The sequence below is a fragment of the Trematomus bernacchii genome, unplaced genomic scaffold (genome assembly GCF_902827165.1).
Source record: "Trematomus bernacchii unplaced genomic scaffold, fTreBer1.1, whole genome shotgun sequence".
In the NCBI taxonomy this organism is placed as follows: domain Eukaryota; kingdom Metazoa; phylum Chordata; class Actinopteri; order Perciformes; family Nototheniidae; genus Trematomus; species Trematomus bernacchii.
Genome location: NW_022987608.1, coordinates 3,312,356 through 3,333,328, shown reverse-complemented (window position 1 = coordinate 3,333,328; position 20,973 = coordinate 3,312,356). Strand labels below are relative to the sequence as shown.

General features: G+C 40.4%; 1 protein-coding gene across 1 annotated transcript in view; it reads right to left on the bottom strand.

Moving 5' to 3' along the window:
- Positions 1–783: 783 nt before the first annotated feature.
- The window catches only part of gsap (gamma-secretase activating protein), a 34,458-nt gene continuing 14,268 nt past the window's right edge, over positions 784–20,973 (bottom strand). Inside the window, exons 20-32 of the mRNA XM_034131469.1 lie at positions 20,773–20,853; positions 20,074–20,196; positions 19,242–19,297; positions 16,858–16,889; positions 15,641–15,702; positions 12,662–12,757; positions 8,364–8,434; positions 8,174–8,268; positions 6,044–6,163; positions 4,501–4,562; positions 3,089–3,193; positions 2,313–2,409; positions 784–2,173 (exon numbers count right to left, since the gene is read on the bottom strand). Of these exons, the coding sequence (XP_033987360.1) occupies positions 2,073–2,173; positions 2,313–2,409; positions 3,089–3,193; positions 4,501–4,562; positions 6,044–6,163; positions 8,174–8,268; positions 8,364–8,434; positions 12,662–12,757; positions 15,641–15,702; positions 16,858–16,889; positions 19,242–19,297; positions 20,074–20,196; positions 20,773–20,853 (1,101 nt within the window). The 3' untranslated portion in view covers positions 784–2,072. The remainder of the gene's footprint in view (positions 2,174–2,312; positions 2,410–3,088; positions 3,194–4,500; positions 4,563–6,043; positions 6,164–8,173; positions 8,269–8,363; positions 8,435–12,661; positions 12,758–15,640; positions 15,703–16,857; positions 16,890–19,241; positions 19,298–20,073; positions 20,197–20,772; positions 20,854–20,973) is intronic.

Below are 20,973 nucleotides of genomic sequence, written 5' to 3'. Positions count from 1 at the left end.
AGGTGGGGAATGAGTCATTTGTTCACATTTAACAGAGGAATTCCCCAGAAGATAAATTATTTGAGATGATTGTATCGACGTGGTTAAACAAGTAAAAAAAAAAACATTTAGCACTGATGTAATGTATTGCATGACAAAGCTGTAGAAAAGCGTGATGTGTGTGTCCTTCGTTAAATGTCACTTAGCTTGTTTTCAGTCAAAGTCGAAAGTGGTATTCTCGAGAATCTAAGAGCTCACTTCCTCCTTGAGCTTTTCAAGCAAGAAACTATCTGACTGCCAGTTGAGATCATTTCCTAATTCATCTCTTAGCTCCACAATGAAACTCTGGCTCTGAAGTTTTCAGTGTTCTAAGGAAATCCACTGGAAACAACGACAGCCAAGTCCTCTCTGTTGCCACTGAGCCTCTCTGTACACCATGTTCTTCAAAAAGTATGGCCGTACAACAATAATAATACAGCAAACTTGGGAAGAAATCTCTTTATTTACAGGTCATCGTACAAAACTGATTTTGTTTAAATAGAAGAAACACAAGTGATTATGTAAGCCCTTTTTTCCCCAGAGGAATGTGTTCTAATTTCTCAAATCAAAGTAAGACATGAGATGTAAATAACCTGATCTCTGGTATTTAGTCTCAGATGGTGCCAACTCCGACCGGGATTTTGAACACACGTCACACACACACACACACACACACACACACACACACACACACACACACACACACACAACACACACACACACACACACACACACACACACACACACACACACACACACACACACACACACACACACACACACACACACACACACACACACACACACACACACACACACACACACACACACACACACACACCCCTCCACTTACAGTAAGAGCTGCGTCATAATTCAAACCAAACGTTTGTAGTCAGTCTTTTCTTTCAATTTCAATTCCTAAGGACTCATCATTAACCCAGTCTGTCTTGTTGATCTGATGGTATTTATAGCTTCGTCATAAGCTACAGTTCATACATAGAGTATTAGTGTCTGAAATAAGTAGAAACAAATTGTCATATTTCTCAAAAATCATCAGGTAATTCCCATTATTTTAAATGACACCCAGCCCTTTTCGTCCATTCGTCAGACAGGAACAAACTGTGCATTTCCCAAATATTACAGACATTTTTCTTCATACTTTAATACAACTTAATATCTGGTTGTGGGGGTTGTTATTCAAATGTTCCAGGTACTCTCCCTGAGTTATACCTCATCCCATTGAGCTGTAAACACCGTGAATAACTCAGAGTTAATATCAGACTGAACGCACAGCAGCTGACCGACCGCTGTGTGTGCAGAGCTCGTGTCAGCATGTAATCAAGTAGATGGAGTACGCCACTGTGTTTGATTTATAAACACTGTTTGACATCAATATTCATAAATTGCATGAGAGAAAAATTGAGAAGTTATAGGAGAGAATTGTTGCTGCAACAATTCATATTAATAGCTGCTGGAGTTATTGATTTTCTATAAAGAATTGAGCTGTTAAATCAAATTGGATCAAACAACTTCCGGAAGATTTACCCGTGTTTGTGTTTGAATGCTTTGTACACTTACAAAACTGAAACGTTGACTTTAATTAAATGTATTGTGTCAACAGATTAAGTTAGGTGAAAGCAATAATATTACGTTTAAAATATGAGGTTCAACTTAATAGTATTGCTTTCAATTAACCTAATAAAGTTATGTGAAATCTGTTGACATAATACATTGAATTAAAGTTTTTTCAGTATACTTTCCATATTGTTCCATGCATGCCTTCGTTTTTACTGTAAAAAATGAGGGTGATTATTTTGTCCCTTCTGCCTCGTATTCTCCCCTCCATCTTTCTTTTCTGGGCGTCTCCCTCCATCTTTCCTCCGCCCATCTATCATCTAACAGTGAGAGCTTGTTTACGAGCGCTCTGCCTCTCAATCTCCCCCGTCATCCATCCGTCGGTTGGTTACTTATCCTCAAGGCCGAGTCAATGATGACTTTTCTCTCCGACACGTTTTCCCCCTCATCTGTTTCTCCCTCCATCCGCCCTTCCTGTTTCATTTTCCCTCAAAGCCCAGCAGTATTAGTGTCTGTTTCAGAGCCGTCTCCTCCACGAATCTGGCGTCCACGTTCTCCTGCTCCTCGAAAGGGTTCGGAGCTGCAACACAGGAAGAGGATAAAACACCAGACACTTCCTTCCTCTCTTCCACTTCCTTGCTTTTTGGACCAAGCAACACGCACTCTTAATCCTTCAAAGGCCCTTGTATCAAAACCAGGCGGGAAACACACACACATACCTTGTTCCTCTATATCAGAGAGTATTTTTGCCAGGTAGGTAAGAGGCAGGAACTCAGGTCTGAAGCCTGGCTTGTCTCTGCCGCTGAATGCAAATCCCTGAAGAGGAGGAAAAAACACAACTGTGGATAATATGAAGGTTTTCTCTCAGTCAAAAAAATTCTGCGGCAAATCAAAAAAACGTAACTCTTCTGGATAAAGTTGTGTGACAGCTTTTTATTCATTCATACTTATCAGCCATTGCACACAAATGCTACTGGGTCCACTACTAGCCTATTAGCCGACTAGCCATTAGCATCATGAAGTGGATAGATGATGTGTAAGCTGAACAGATGGGTTCACTTTTAAAACACATTTGATGAAAGAAAAGTCTAGGAAGATTTCTTTTTTGGAAGTGTCACAAAAAAGTTAAGTTTCTGGAGTTAAAATGGTGCGGCTGCGATGATTTCTTGTCAGGAAATTGTGATAATGGCCACTCACAAGGGTCCTCAGTCGAAGAAGATGCCTTAAAAAAGCTTTTCAAAACCTATTCAATTCATAACAATATGAAGTGTTACATCTTCATATGTGAAGAGCGGGAAGCAGCAAATGTTTGGTATCCTTAGGTTCTTTCTTCCTATGCTGTAGTGTTTGACTGCAAAATTAGTAATATTCACACCAGTCTCTGAGGTATTTCACTGTTTTGCTAATTAGCGAATGCTGTGTTAGATGTGTGTAGGGCTTCAGGTATATGTCAGTGTGTATTCTCCGCAGTATGTGTGACACTTTGCTGCGTTACCTTGCTTTTGTTGAGTTTTTCCAGCTGAGTCCTGACATAATCTCTGGAGATCCAAGCTGAACTGACAGGATGGTCCCACATATGGTAGATCCTCTGCTCCATAGGCTACACACACACACAAACACACAGACACACACAACAAAGTTAACATTTTAGGCATGTGGCTCATGTTGTCATGAAGAAATTATTCCCCGAAGCAAAGGAACATCTGTCCCTCTCCATGTTGCCAACTGGAGCTGAAAACTATTCTCGAGGAGCTGACTGCTAATGAGGGATTCAAGAGAAATATTTTTTGTCAGAGTTTTTAATATATATATATATATATATGGCAAAACTGTAGTAAATAAAACATAGCGGTCTCAAGGTCAGTCCATGGGGTTGCAATATGTTAAAAATGTGAAGTAACATTAATACAGTTTAGCATTGCAATGTCTGATTATGCTAACTAAGCTAACGCTATTTGGGCATTTGGCAGATGTTATGCCATTACTGTATGTTTAGTTTTTTAAGGTATTTACATTGATACAGATTTTTCAATCTAGCAAATGTATTGGCAGTATTCAAGAGTATCTATTTTTCTCACTATAGCCTACAGGTTAGCAAGCTATCGCTAATTTAGTCCGTTATCTACAGAGCGTTTAAACCAAACAAATACTAGGTGTGAATACTTGATTAATACCTTTATAAGGAACGTATCTCTACGTAAGAACTACTTTATTTAGTTCAATTATTTAAAATCTCCACTTTAGTAAACACTAGCGTTTATAGGCTAGTTGAGCGGCTAAAGCTAGCATATCTCTTTCAATTGTTATTTATATTATGAAGGGCTATTCAATGGGGGTTGAAGATCAGTATAATAAGAATTATGAGGCCGATAGGGTTCCCCAAATTGTACATTTCTTAAGTTTGTTAAAATATTCTTTGTTTTGTAGCTGTGCTGTAGGCTACCTGATAAATCTCTCCTGCCTGCCAAGAAAAGTCTGACAGGCAGGAAAAACAGACAGCAAACACTCGACATTCCTCTGACCACAATGCGGACGGATCACACACACACACACACACACACACACACACACACACATCAGACAGTTACACAAGAGCTTTATGATTGGCTTGAGGGGGTTTGAGGGAGAAGAGACCAAAAATAAAAATAACATTAGCTCAGAATAGGACGTTTGGGGGAGAGAGCCATTCACAGAGACATCAAAACGTCCCCCTCACAAAGAGATGGGATTACATATAAGCCTCATGAATTGTTTTACTGACTGCGAAATTCAGCCCGGCCATGTGCAGATACATTTCAGCTTGATACTCCCAAGTTTGTACATTCAAAGTGTCGTCATTTGGATGGAAAACTATTCTAAACTACTCCTTGCCCTTCATTAAAAAACTCATCTTTGACTCAGTAGTACCTCAGGAAGTCTCTTAAGTATGCTGAACTTCAGTCGCTCGTTGGCATCACTGTTGTCCAAATCTAAAGAGAAAGTAAAATAAATGGTAATTACTTTTAAGACAACAGGGGAGGACAAATAATGCAAAGTCACACCTTCTCTTTTTATAGCTAAATTAGTAGCTCAAAATCTTTTGAAACAATAGAAACATGGGATTAAAATTGTTTTGCTGGAGACAATTCATGTAAAATAAATGCAAAACAACAAAGTCCAAAATTGATAAAACTGCAACTTTTATAGAAAACAGACACGTTTTTATCGGTAAACAAGTCTGATCCCTGAAGCATGAAGATCCGGAGTCAACCCAACTTTTTTATTTTGGAGTTTAAAAAACTCCCAGAAGGTGTGCTTGTTGTGGTGCAGAAATATCTATTCATCCAAAAAGGATATGGAGTAGTGAGCCTCAGAGATCCTTTGCTTCAGCAGCTCCTGGATAACTCTCCTGGTGCAACGATGCCTTCTGGGTAATGTAGTTCATCTAGGGTTACCTTGAAATCCAACCTTTCTCAAGGTGTATTGGAATAAGTAGCAAACAATGCCCCAGTGAAATATCTCAACAACTATTGGATGGATTATCATAAAGTTTTGTACAGGCATTTCAAGAGAATAAAACTTCCTTTTTGTAGTTTTCATGATAAAAGTGGTTCCTGCCAACATGTCAGAAGTCTATAACCAAGATAAGTAAGATTAGTTGCATTGGGAATTCCAGATGAGAGTATATGTTTGTATGTGTTTGTAATGAGGCAGAAAGAGCACACCTGCCCAGCAAATTGCCCAGAATAAAGTGGTAGACATTTGAATAGTTATATACTCATTTGATCAATCCCTGGGGGGGAAGTGATGCATGAACCCTGGTACTTCAAAGCTCTGAAACATCCTTTGCTCTCACTTTGAAGTCCGAAGCATTTGGACTCTGCCATCTAAATAATCTTTTCATCTTTGTTTGTTCTCTTCATGAGAAAGAACCATGTTAAAGTACAACAAGATCAAGAGTTGACGAGTGTATTTCTGTTCTGTTGATCTCAGAGCCAAGTCAAGATGTTTGTCCTTCCAACAATGTGCTGGAATGTGAATGGAAAATAAACAATAGTAATGTTTTTTTAAGCCAAGCAATGAGTAAGCGAACGTTAGCAACTGACCTTTCCATAAGGTGATGAAATGAACTAATTTTGTTTATTTGATGTTTCTATCCAATAGTAATTGAGAAATGTCACTTAAAGCCACAAATGTTAACCTCTATGGTAGCGCTAGATACAAATTCAGAGAATCACCAGAGACATTAAAATTCACCCTCTGTGGAACATGCCTTTGTGCACAAAATCTAATGGAAATCCATCCAATAGTTGTTGAGCTAGTTCGGTCTGGACTAGAGAGAGTGGATGATGAATTGACAATATTTTTCTACTCGCATATGGAAAGAAGTAAATTGCAAATGTGTGTGTGTGAGTGTGAGTGTGAGTGTGAGTGTGAGTGTGAGTGTGAGTGTGTGTGTGTGTGTGTGTACCTGTCATGAGGCGAGACACGAAGGTCTCAGTGAGCTGCAAGAAGCCGTGATCAACGTACTGTAGGAAGGTGGGCTGAGGGAGGCAGCGCACAGCAAACACTGCTAATAGAGTGTGATAGCCTGCAGAGACAGAGAGAGAACAGTAGGGCCGGAGAAGAAAAGGAGATGAAAAAGATACTTTTGCTTTTGATGCTCTGGAAAACAATAAATAAAAGAAAAAGGTAAGAGTCTGCAGCAACGCTAGAGGCTCTGTGAGGCTGTGTTTAGACTTTGAGCCTAATGCTAACGTCAGCATACTAACGTGCTAATGGAACATGCTAATCACACACCCTGCTTACTTTAGCCGTTTGCTTGCTAACATTTGCTTTATAGTACAAAACACAATGTTTTAAAGATATTTTAAACCAGTAAAGTGATTGAATCCCACTAATTTGTCCCTACTGGCTCCATTACATGTTACTTGTTAGATCAGTGGTCCCTGTATTCTCTTACAGTTACATCAAAAAGACGCAATCAGATTACTACTAAATTACAAAAAATTGGCAGTTACTAGCAGGATTACAATGTTAGTAAAACACATTTATTTTATATTGTGAAACTCATGGTGACTGATTACATTATTTTTTACAGATAACGAGAAATTATAATGGTATACATATTTAAAGTGGACCTATTATGCTATATTGGAAAAATATATTGTAGGGCCATACCTATACAAAACATGTCTGTGAAGTTTTTTGCTTAAAATACAAAACAGTTCACCCATTGTAGCCATGCCTCATACTGCTCATACCCCTCTGTTCCAGCCCTGTTAGAGAAACGCGGATTGTGGGGTCCTTAGCTTGAAAAAAAAAAAAAGAGGAGGCGGAGCTAATGCCTGATCAGAATTCTACCGGAGATAAAGTTAAATTCTGCTGTGATAAAACGCCATCCTGTTCTAAACCACATCAAGGATTATTTCTGAAACAGTATGGAGCTCAAATGCTTTTTCTCTTGCAGGTTTATCACAAGGTGAGTTCCTTTTTTTATTTCCTGCTTTTTAAACACATGTGCTCTCCAGTACAGGTTAGCTCTGAGTGTTAGCGAGGCTCTGCTAATGTAAACAAAGACGAGATTACGTCCAAAACACGTCAGGCATTGTTTCTGATAGCAACTTTCTGTGGGTCCGCCGCCGATTTAACGTCATATCGGCAGCAAATCTGTATCCGCTCGTTGTACCCCCGTTTTTTTAATATTTGGGTACGGAGGAAAAGAGAAAGGATTTTATTTTCTGACGCTGCGTGAGTTCCCCGACGCACCGGGGACACATATTTATGTATAAAAGACATCACAAAGTGCATTTTGCATGATAGGTCCCCTTTAAAGTAACCCTCCTTACCCTGTCTACTGGCCATAGAGGATTGACACGATTTCAGTCAATTATACTATAAAACAGTCAATACAATAGGGTTTTTCAAATATTGCAAATCACCGAAACCACAAGAAGTCCATAACCATGCAGTCATAAATTACAAAACTATATTTGACTGATAGGTACAGTATTAAATTAGCCTGACACACACACACACACACACGACAGAACGCATCATCTCACAGGCGGGTTGACAATAAAGTTACTTCCTGTTAACCATAACGTTTACCTGACTGAACAACTTCTGACAGCGATGTGCAATAGTTTTGTGTTTTAAACTTTTATACACCAAAGGAACAACACACACACACACACACACTCCTGCTGCTTTACATCTTCACATCCTATTTACACACACTTACACCTGCAGCCTCACTGCCTTGCTGCAGGGCATTTCCTCTCTCATTCCCACACAGTTCACCGTTTTCTCTGTTGAAACTAAAATCATGGAAATGTCGCTGCATACAATGGAATATAAATTATTGAAAATGTATTCACACTCTGGTTCACCCAGGTCTGCCGCACTATGCTAATGTTTAACATATTTTTGGTTACAGCAGCCGCTCTGTCATCCCTCATTGCAAACATTGTTATTCTGGGTCAGACTGTGTGTGTGTGTGTGTGTGTGTGTGTGTGTGTGTGTGTGTGTGTGTGTGTGTGTGTGTTGTGTGTGTGTGTGTGTGTGTGTGTGTGTGTGTGTGTGTGTGTGTGTGAGTTACCAGGTGGGAGGGGCAGGCAGAGACCCCTTGTTGCTTCCAGGATCCGAAACATGAAGTGAAACACGGACCACTCTCCGGGACTGCCCTGCTGTTTACTGAAACACACACACACACACACACAGGGTTATATACATCAGATTACTCAGAAACGTTCAAAGAACACACACATGGAAGAGGGAGGGCTACTCACAAGCACAGAACACGAGGGCCAAGCTTGAACTTCAGCCAGGCCGACTCCAGCATGTGTCTGATGAGCTCCAGCTACACACACACACACACACACACACACACACACACACACACACACACACACACACACACACACACACACACACACACACACACACACACACACACACACACACACACACACACACACACACACACACACACACACACACACACACACACACACACACACACACACACACACACACACACACACACACACACACACACACACACACACACACACACACACACACACACACACACACACACACACACACACACACGTTAGCGCTGAGCAAATGAGAGTCTTGATAAGACACCTGAAAACAAGACCTTTCTTTTGTTTACTTCATGGAAATGTACAGTCCTCGCTTCCCCTTTTTATTCCTACTTCCCATTTTCATTTCCACTGAACACTGTGAATCAGGATGTGAACACACGCTCAGCATCTTACCACACATCAGTAAGCATTATGGATGCACTTGACTCATGTGTTCCGTGTAATACACACAGTCGTTTTATCCACGAATGAACACGTCTCTCATCTCCTGTAGAATAACAGGAAAGACGATCGGCCGAATTCACATCCTGTAAACCAGCGGGAAACATTCCACCGGCCGCGTCCTCCACTGACCTCAGGATGTGAATTTCAATTAGTCTCGATTATGTAACGTTCTGACCCAAAGAGATGTCAAAGAAAGATGTGAGGGAAAGCTCCGCCTTCATTCATTTGATCCCATTGGAAATGATCTGTCAACAACAGAGGGAATTGAGCGATCCTCTGTCAACACAGAGGAAGAAAAATAATACTCGTAAAAGCGTAAAAGGAATGTTATTATTCTTTAAAATTAGATATTCATTGTTGGACGAAAAGGTAGCAACTTTTTAAACTTAATAAATTATTAAATGTCTTAACCCTTAAACTGTTTTTAATTTTACACATCTGTCCATGCGTAACATGGGTGTTCTAACCGTGTAATTACAGTTTTATATTGGTGTTACATGGGTGTAATATGGGTCTAATAACAGTGTAATATGGTTGGAAAACGGGTGTAATTAAGGAGTAATATGGGGGTAATATTGGTATAATAAAGGTGTTATACGATTGAAATAATAATAAGGGTGTAATATGGTTGAAATAACAGTGTAATCAGGGTGGTAGTATGGGTGTATTAATGGTCACTACTGGTGTAATGTAGAAAATAGCCATCAATTAATTTCCCCAAATATTTACATGTGAATGCCCATTGAAGGGTTAACTAACATCACTTCTGCTCGTTGACGATGTAACACAGAAGGTCAGTAATAAGGATGTTCTTGTGCCAGCATTTCAAAGCTACAGCCCCCCTCCCACGCCCCCACTGTGTGACTTTCTATGAGAATGATTCCCTTTTGTCTTAATGAGCCTCAGCCCGACACATTCGCTCAGTCAGGCGGGGAAATAAAAAAGTGTAATAACCTTGGGTATCGAGCAACTTTTCTACATAATTACAAAATATTGCAGCCTATTTCAATTAATTCCATGACTTTATATTCATGCGTATAGTTATATATTCAGCCATTAGCTCTCTGCCTTGACATTGGCTATGTTGAATGTGTTTCAGTCGTCTGTAGCAACAGGAAGATGAAATAAATAACAATGACAATAATGTGCAGTGGAGCTGTAATCTATCATAGCAGAGGTTCCCTGGCTCTTAAAAGCTGTAATCTATGCCCCCCCCCCCCCCCCCAAACCTCTCCCCTGTGTCAACGCAGCCATTAGTCTCAATGAGTGCAGACAAGAGGTGAGATGTTCTTTATCAGCGGAGGGGAAGTCAGATGAAAACAGTTCTCTATTTTTTAATAGTCAGCCGGCTGTTGAGTTCCTCGACTGCCCTTTAAGCAAAACGTCCCGGAAGGATGTCTCTTATTTTCTGCTTTAATAGGAATTAGAAGCTTTTTCACTTCACTGAATACATCTAATATAAACCCTGTTTGCCTGTGCCAAAACTATTACAGCCACTCCCATTTCCATTACTTTCATTTGGAGTTCGAAGGCGCAGGTTAAAACTTTTGCACCGAGGAAGCCAATCCAGAGATCCTTCTGAGAGCAGGGAGGATTTCTTCCGTCTTTGTTACTGTCATTTGCAATTCCACAAAGTCCCAATACGTGCTTCCTGCTTTCTATTCAATTCCAGCCGTACCCTTGGCCTGCTTTAATACTGTTGTGTTGATGTATGCTGTATGTCTGCTTTCTGCGGCTGCTGCTAGCTGGGAAGAGATTTACCTCCCAGGAATACTAAGGACCGACTTTACACATCCAAGAAGTTCCTCTACGGGGTGCTGAGACGTCTCTCCACTCGGTTATGCAGAGCCCACCTGCTGCTCTTTGAGCGGAAACACAGGGCGTAGGTTGGGTTTCAGAAGTGGGGTGCGCAGTGAAGTGATATTTATACACATCTAAAAGCACAATATGTCATTTTCTGCCCATAGGATTTTCTCATAAAATGCCAAAAGTTTAGTTGGGTAATGAAATAGTGTGGGATCATGGGAGTTGTTGTCTTCACCACCACTGCAGTGAGCTTTCCTTGTTAGGATTACTTTCTGTTCTTAGGATTACTTTTCTTTACTTTTTAGGTTTTAATCAAAAGTCGAATTGTCCGCAGGGGTCTCCTCCACTACAGAACAAATGGACCGATAACTGAATAAAGCAGTTTTTCTTTAAATATCAGGGTTTTCCAAGTGGATACAGGATACAGTAGCCTCAAGCTAACCGCTAACCGCTAACATGTGCTCGTTTCTCTGCTAACTTTTGATCCAAACTCAAAACTAGTTAAAAAGTGTATTGTAAAAATGCAGCTTACAGTTTGATTCAAAAAGTTAATCTATGACAGTTTCTTGTAGACAACCACAACACTGATGCATGTGTAAAAGGATACGACATGATCACTTGCAACCAACTGACTGAAACAAGGCGTTAACTTGATAGAAATGTCTCTAGATTTGAAAATTACTGGAAATATGTGAAGACACAACTTAACCAAATAAATAACCAGAGGTTTAAATTAACTAAGTACATTTACTCAAGTAATGTACTGCATTTCCATGTAATGCTACTTTGTACTTCTACTCTAGTACATTTAAAATGGAAAGAAACTAATTTAGCTACTCTTAAAGGTAGGGTAGGTAATTTTGGAGAAACCAGCTCGAGTGCGCTAGAATTTGAAAATACACAGCCGGAAAAAATCTGCCACTTCCTTACAGAGCCCCTCCTCCAACACACACGAACGCGCACATGACCAATGAGGGCACGAGATAAGTTTGTGCCCCGATGGAAGGCTGACAGGCAGGTAGGCCATCCAGTTACTTTAGCCGGGCCGGCTAAAATGATTGGTCGTGCTTTTTACAGTACTACGGCTTCCACAAATGACATTTTTTATGGATTTTTTGTCAGAGCACTTAAGATATTCATTGCTATCTGGATGTTAAGAGCATTCCATGGAATATAACAAAAAGTGTATCTCGAGCCGGTTTCTCAAACTTACCTACCCCACCTTTAAGTCACAAATGAGTCAAATGATTTAAATATTTTACAAAAAGACAATCAGAACGTTGTTTGTCTACAACAGTAAAAGGTAGTATTACATAACAGTATTATCTAGAAATGTCACATATATAAATATAATTATATACACAAATATTTTTCTGCACTATGATTACTTTGACTTTTTATACTTCAAGTACATTTTGCTGATAATACTTTTATACTGTAACTAAGATTTTGGTAATGGAATATTTGACAATAATGTATTGGTACTTTTACTCAAGTAAAGCATCTGAACACTTCTTCATTAACATATATCTAATTGTTTTTAGACAAAGCTTTGTGCTCCCCGCATTCCCAGGAGTGTGGAGTGTGGTTGAGGACACTTGACCGCAGAGCCAATGTTTGTTTTAAGGACTGAAAAGGAGACCTGATGGTTCCCAGCATCCTCTCTGATCTGAAGAGCACACATTCATCTGTGCGCTCTGTCAGAGTGTTTAACTAAAGTGGAAAACTCTCTGCAGCTTCCTCACGGCGAGAGTCACTTAACCTTCCCCAAAAAGAGTAAGGGCGAACATTAAAGAAACATAACGTGGAGAACGGTGTTCCTTTTCGATTACAGGAGGGTTCACAGAGCGTACACAGCACTACTTGGAACACAACACACACACACCACACACACACACACACACAAAACACCACACACACACCACACACAACACAAGTGTACCCACCAGTTTGGCCACGTAGTTGACAACCAGCGAGTCAATCTTCTTCTTCCCCAGTCGAGGCAGGTGTCTGTTGAGATGCTCTCGAAGCTTGTCAACCGTCTGCAACGCAAATAAAGAAATAAATAAAGAAATACATACACAGATTATTTCCTTTGGATGCAAGTGTGTGTGTAGCTCGGGGTAAAACCTTGTGTGTGTGTATTTTAGGAACACTTTACCGTGTGCTCAGCAGGGTCAAATTGAGTTCAGCTCGACTTTTCCCTCGACTACTGCGTCCCAAAATTGATTTAACGACGGAGAGGAGAGAGAGGGGAAGAGGTGGGAAAGTGCGGCAGATGAGGGAAGATCTAAAAACAGTTCATATCTCTCCGGGAGGAAAAGGGAGTGAGGAGGAGAATGAAGGAAGGAAGGAAGGAAGGAAGGAAGGAAGGAAGTGATCAGAGAGAATAAAGGAGAGATAAACTGGAAGTCATTTTAAGAACAGCTTGGAGACTGCTAGCATCTAGCCTGAACTCCATTAAACTGAAGCTATCTGCTCCTTAGTGCTGAGCTCAGTGAAAACTGCAGGATATGAAATTGTCTATCAAACGGGATGAAAAAAAGGCAGGACAGGGACCTTAAGATAGCCTTTCTTTCTGAAGTGTCGACTCATCTGAAGCGTAACAGCGAGTTTCACCTTAAAGATGACTACGGGGGGAAATGATTGGCTGTCAGCATTTCACTATGGGTCGTTAGCGGTCTATATATCAACCCATGTTAGAGGGAAAATCCTCCAGGGGATGTCAACAATCTGGGAGACTCAGTGCATCTGAGTAGGGGCCTCACTATGAATACTCCTTTACTGCGAGGGAAAGACATCATTATTCAAACTGAGACAAAAAGGGCGTCAAAGTTGGATCTGTGTTTCAAAAGAGACAATCTAATCTGTGTTATTCTCTTTTTTCTACTCCTGCTCTTTGATTTGAGTGGCAGGACGTTAACTGCAGTCTTTTTTTTTAAGGTTAAAGGACTCTAACTACAACTAACTACGAATGACTATTTATTTATTTAACTGAATGATTAATTTAACTAAGTTTCTTTTCTAAAACATGCAAGTTAAAGAGGCCCTATTATGCTTTTGGGGGTTTTCCTTTCCTGTAATGTTTTATACAGGCATTTGTTTTGCTTCTGTGCTTGTACACCTGTCTGCTTCTCAAAACTTGGAGGGTGCACACCACCTTCGACTGTAATAAACTGACTATTTAGTACCTTATACAGCTCTACTTCAATGCATCCATCATTTGGGGTCATTAAACCCAAATTGATTGACTACAGAGCTACATTTTAAGCTTGTTTACCCTCATACAGTCAACTCTATATTATTAAAACTCTCTTGAATCGGTTACTACTTCCCAATCTCTACCATCCGTCCCTGATGTCAAAGCTCTGGCTCAAAGTCAGTGCTCTGATCCCTCTCAGAGGATGAGGGATGGACGGGGCTGAGGTCAGGACTCTGATCTGGCCACTCAAGCTCTTCCACAACAAACTCAATAAAATAAATCCATTTCTTTATCCGCCTGCATTTGTCATTCTCACTTTAGAAAAGGAAAGGGTTTTCACTTTTACAAATGTCAAAGCATATTTTTCATTTCATTTCATCGTTTATTTGAAAAGGGACAATGCACATTAATGAACACTTTAGACAAATAATGCTTCAAGTGTAAATATGCCGGATTTTAGCTTTGAGCTCATTTCCATCCGTAGTCCCTGACAACCTATAAGAACATGACATTTGTAAACATAGCAAAAAATAAATACATGATATGCAGAAAGAGCAAGAGCAGCACACACAAGTATTTACCACATGGCAGTACACTATAGCAGCTACGACATATTAAGTGCAAGAGGACATACCCCTGTGTTAAAGTGCATTTAGCGGTGATCGCACGTCTGGTTGTTTCTCAACCATTCTTTGAGTTGACCTTTAAAACTATTGAGAGTGGGACAATCCCGTATCTCAGTTGGGAGGCTATTCCAGAGTGAGCTGCCTTTAACGGAGAGGACATTTTGTCCAAAAGTGGTCCGTCTACGGTGGACCTCACAGTCTCCTCTGGTTTCTGACCTAGTGCAGCGTCCAGTGTGTTTTCTGTGGATGAATTCCTCTAAGGGAGGGAGGGGGGGGCCAGTCCATGCAAACATTTATAAATAAAACACATACTTTTAAAAGACTTAAAATGGTCAAAACTCAAGAAAGTGTGTTTTTCAAGGATGGTACAGTGGTGGTATGAATTAGGCTTTCTGTCAAACACCTTGATAGCTCTCTTGTACAGCTGTTCTATCGGTTTCAGGGTTGAGGCACAAGCAAACGACCAGTTTGTCAAACAGTATTCAAGTATATTTGTTTGTTAAAGCTCTAAATCAGGTTTTATTTATGGTTGCAGGTTAACATTCCACAATGGAAAATGACATGATGATGTTGTATATTACACTGCCATAGAAACCAGCTTTAAAAAGAGGCCCTATTGTGCTTTTTGGGGGTTTCCCCTGTCCTGTAACGTGTTATAGGTTTTAATGCATGTGAATGGTCTGCAAAGGCTAAAATCCCAAAGTTCCCTCCAGGGGGAGTTTCTTTCCCACACACTCCCCCCCCCCTCAAAATCCAGGCACTAAATACAAATATCAAATGAGAATAATATGTCCAGTTAAATATTTTCATTTCAATGTGTGCATGAATCGGTAAAACATGCACACAAATCTCCAAATATGTATGGCGATTAATTCATCGTTTAAGAACATTTTTAGCAAAAATACTAAATTATGTTTGCCTGTTTATTAAATCCAAAAGTTAGCTGCTTTTTTGTGTTTTGCAACATTTAATATCTTTAGGTTTTGGACTTTTGGTCGTAGGTTTTTTTCTTGAATTAAATGTCCAGCCAAAGCCAGGAAACAGATCATGTTAGCAGAGAGTGTGTTGCAGATATAACCGTGTACAGTTTGTCTTACCAGGCCAATGAGCGCCCTGTGTTGATGGTCCTCCTCCTGGAACAGTGGCACCAGCTTCTTATCTGGAAGAGACCCAGCAGCAGTGAGCACTTTATAGAGAGTTTAAAGAGCCATTGATGCTGAATGTAGACTACAGGTAGCCTCAGGTGAGTCTGTACGTTATTAAACAAACTCTGACTCATTCATAGCTAAGATAAAATACATTGAATACACTTTTAAAATACTTCCCAGAGCTTCGGGGGGCCACAATCCTGCTGTGTCAGTGTTTATATGTCGGTCACACAAAAGTGGACCACGCTCCAGAATTTCAAGCTCGCATACACACACACACACACACACACACACACACACACACACACACACACACACACACACACACACACACACACACACACACACACACCATCTTTTGATCATTTTCTCACAAGAAGCTAGCTTTTGATGTTACAGTGTAATAAATAATATAAACAAATATCACTCCCAGGGCACAGAGAGCTGCCTGATTGGCTTCCTGTCGTAAGTTCAAAGTTATAAACTGTGTATTCAATATTTGACACAACGAGCAGATTCTTATTGGGAGGGAGCAGGTGGAAGTTCAATGCATTGTGCTCCAACAAAAAGCCTTACAATGATTTACTGCAGGGTGATAAATAAGGCAGATTCTTGCATGAGTGCTATAATCTGTGAATAAGTGTTATTTGAGGAGTGATTACAATGAGTGTTGGTTTAACAAGTGAATCTGAGGGAGGTGTATGACATCATCCATGAGGATTAAGTGAGGTGAGGGTGTGTGTTGCGGCTGAGACAAAACATCTGCACTGTAGTTCTGAGAGAAAGGTAGGGAGGTGAAGGAGGAATAAAATCCCCACTGTTATATCATAATTGTAGCATTCAATCCTCTTAAAAAAATATATATTTCGCTCTATTTTCCCTTTTCTTATCCCCTTCCCTTTCCCCCCTCGACCTCCCTCCAAGATAAATGAGTGTGGTGGTTCTGTTCAGCCGAATTCTCCAGCGAGCGTGAAGAATGCAACTTCAGACGATGACACAAACACACTCACACACAGTTTTGAGCTCCATTATATCCAAGGTTTTGTTGTTTACGCTATCCCCACTCCCTGTATTGTGTGTTCCTGTGTGTGTGTGTGTGTGTGTGTGTGTGTGTGTGTTGCATTTATGGATTTATGTGTGTGTTTCAGTGTGCTCATGCGTCTTACCAAGACACCAGGTGTCCACCATCGATAGAACTCTACAAAACAAGGAGAAAAAGCTTTGTGTGAAAACAATCCCTCCAGCCAGCATTAAAATAAGAGTCTTACTTTCTGCGCTGTAAGCTGAGGCGGAGTCAGGCTCGCTGCTGCACTCCACAGCAAAAATATATCAAAAGTAGAAAAAGTTAGTAAGCAGGTGCTGAGTTTGGCCTGGAGGAAGAGAAGGTAATTGTGAAGCAAAAAGGCTTTTTGGTTTGATCCGTGGTAGAATTTAATTCAAGGCAGGTACGACATCAGGGGTCCATCATCACTTGATCATAAACTATTTTATATTCACAGAGCAACCTAATAACAAGCTACACACGGTTTCTTGCAAGTGAAACGTCATATAATAATTGTGAGAACTTTGAATGTTCGGGGAGATTTTGTAGATATTTACATATGTTTACATTTTGTCAGTTGTAGGTCGGCCTATCATGTACACTGACGTCAATTCTGTGTATTTATATTGTGAATTCAATAGAGATACTCTGTATATATATATATATATCTTTCACTGTAAATATGTATTTTCAGTTTGTTTTTTTATGTATAGGTTTGTTTATTTTCTAACACCCTAAACAGTACTTTTTAAACCTGCTTCACATATTTAATATATACCACTATGTTTTATTCTTCCACTGATTGTGTATACCTCAGAACGAATGCAAGCTGAGAAACAACTTCATAATTCAGACACATGTGTGTGTTCTCCAGCAGCAGTAAGGCGGTCAATGCTCTGTATTTTTGGTTATTTAAAGAAAGAGCCCATGAAATCCCCCAAACCAGTGTTGAATGGATTCTACTAACATATGTTGTCTGTAGCCAAAGCCAGAAGGATCCTATTCCTCTGTGCAAAAAAATCAATGAGCCACTGCTGCTCTGCTCCTTCTTCATAATGAACATGTTTTATTCTGAGTCAATTCCACATACTGCTGCTGCACATATTCTCCAGCTCACCAAATGTATAATAATCCACAGCTGAAATGCACCCCAGTGAAATTCCTCACCTATGAGTAACACACACACACACACACACACACACCACACACACACACACACACACACACACACACACACACACACACACACACACACACACACACACACACACACACACACACACACACACACACACACACACACACACACACACACACACACACACACACACACACACACACACCACACACACACACACACACACACACACACACACACACACACACACACACACACACACACACACACACACACACACACACACACACACACACACACACACACACACACACACACACACACACACACAGGTGCCAGATTGTTGAATGGATGCAGCTGAAGAGGCTCTTCATCCTGCTGAGGTGTGTGAGTGTTTTTGGCTCGTATGGTGGAACAGACACAGCCAGCAGCTAACAGCAGCTACGTGGCGCTATTTAATAACTGGGAACGAATGTTGCAGGGAGGACGTCATATTGAAGGCTGACCCAGAAGTTATCATCACCCTGGTTTCCTCAATGTAGAACCAAAAGGAATTTTCGATTGGATTTAATCAAACACACGTTTAGCATGATAATTTCTGCAGTTGTATGCAGAATTGTTTACAGCATGATACAACCGTTTTGTAGATGTATGGATTCATAAATGATCTATGTGGTTGTAACATTTATATCGTAGAACAAAACGTTAAAATTACTTAATCATGTAATAACCAAAGACCTTATTTCAGGCCTCTAACAAATAACCCAAATTGACTTGCCGAAAGTGCTAAAATGCTAACTCATGACCAGCTTCTAGGACGCATTCCTGCACCACTCTGAGAAGAAAGGCTAAACGTATTGTTTTATATAAAATGTGTTTAAGCCTGGACATTCCCTGAACACTGAAAGTTAGAAAATAAAAGGCATGGAGCAGGGTTTCTTCAAATACAGACAGCACAACACACTAATGGGTCATAGGTGATGATTGAGATTACATTACATTTTTAACAAATTAAAGCATTGTTGGTTCCAGACCTTTTAGGGTTAACAGTAAGAAGCGTAGCAATAACACTGGGATGGTGTTTTAAGGACGTTACAGCTCAATGTATTTTTCACATTCAGCTTTAGCAGCTCTGTTGGGAAAATCAATGCAACTTTCAAGGATAGCTGCACTTGAGTAACAGTTCTACTGTTCCTGTTAGTGCACAAGTTAAGTACTTTTCCAAACCCAATTTTGAGACAACAGTGCAGCAAACACTTAAACGTAGCGCAGAGCTGCAGTCATGCGTTCCCTCTCTCCAGTTTTAGGACTGTGTGTCTATACAGTGATGTACTTTTTTTTAACAAAGCTCCAGTGGGAGGCAGACCTACTTCTTGGTGTTCTCCTCGATGTGGTTCATGTGGCTGGAAGGTCTCCTCTCGGCCCTCTGAAACAAGAAGGAGCATCATGGGAGGGCGGAGAATAATGCTCTCATTGTTCAGTAAAGACCCAAAGGTGTGCTGGCATACACAAGACACATCCTTGGTGTAAGTTTAAATACACCGATGCCCATAAAGTTGGAAGAAATTTGTTTTCAGACACATTCCTCTTTTTATTCCTATTTCATGGGAAGAGGTCAAAAATGTTTTATTACAACTTTATGGGCAACAGTGTGGGCCTATTTTGCCCATTTTTGTATTTTGTGCCTCTTCTGTGACATGTGTCCATGCTTTAATGTTTCAAAAAGCTCTTTATTTTTCTTATACTGCCTGTGCTGCAGCACCTCAGATACTTATAACACAATACAGGAAAGGGAAATAGAGCCGGTTTAAAAGCTCGAAGATTATTCTCATCTGTACCAATGCACCTCAATTCCCAAATTAAAACACAGTTTGGATTATCATACTTTAGAAAACCCCAACACTGAAGTGGACTCAAATAAAAATGTTGCCCTTTAAAAAAGCAGCTTGTATGACTAAATGTCTCCTAAACAAATGTATTTCTTTGGATTTAAACATATCAAAAATACGTTTTGTGCGTTGTTTGATCCTTGATGAACACAGGCACTCCACAACACACAAGGCTCTTGTTCCACTTACATCACATAGTGGGATATCTACATAACACACGACAGGAAAGGGAAAACCCCAAAAAGCATTATAGGGCCCCTTTAACAAATAATCAATTGTTCATCAGTCTTATGCATGAGACGCACACACTCACCAGTTTATCCCAGTCGGCTTGTATGTGTGAGGTTCTGTATCTGGAATTGGGATCAGCATCCAGATATTTTGTCCTCTCCGTGTTCCACTGCAGCTCTGACCAGAAACCCTGGAGACTTCTGGCCTACACACACACACGCACACACACACACACACACACAGAGACATACACACAGAGACATACACACACACACAGAGAGAGACACACACACACACACAGAGAGACACACACACAGAGACACACACACACACACACACACACACACACACACACACACACACACCACACACACACACACACACACACACACACACACACACACACACACACACACACACACCACACACACACACACACACACACACACACACACACACACACACACACACACACACACACACACACACACACACACACACACACACACACACACACACACACACACACACACACACACACACACACACACACACACACACACACACACACACACACACACACAATGTCAGAATGAAGTCATTTCCCAGCATGTGACAAACACACATTTAATCAGCAACCTTAATGCACGCTTTATGAACTGGTTCCTGGAAATAGGGTATATGCTGTAACTAAAAACACAACAGTCATATATATTGTTCAAGAACGCTTACAAGCAGTTTCAAAAATAATAAATGTGATTTAAAAAATGGAGGTTGTTACCTTGCCTTTGAACACGGGTTCAATATGCAGCTCAGTGGTACACAACACACCAGGGACCTCCAACAGACACGCTGGTATCTCCTAGAAAACACAAGTGTGCGTGTGTGTGTGTGTGTGTGTTTGTTAGGCACAAAGAAAGAAGACAGAATTCAAATTGTGTCCTCATACTGCATTCATACAGTACACACACATATGGCTGCC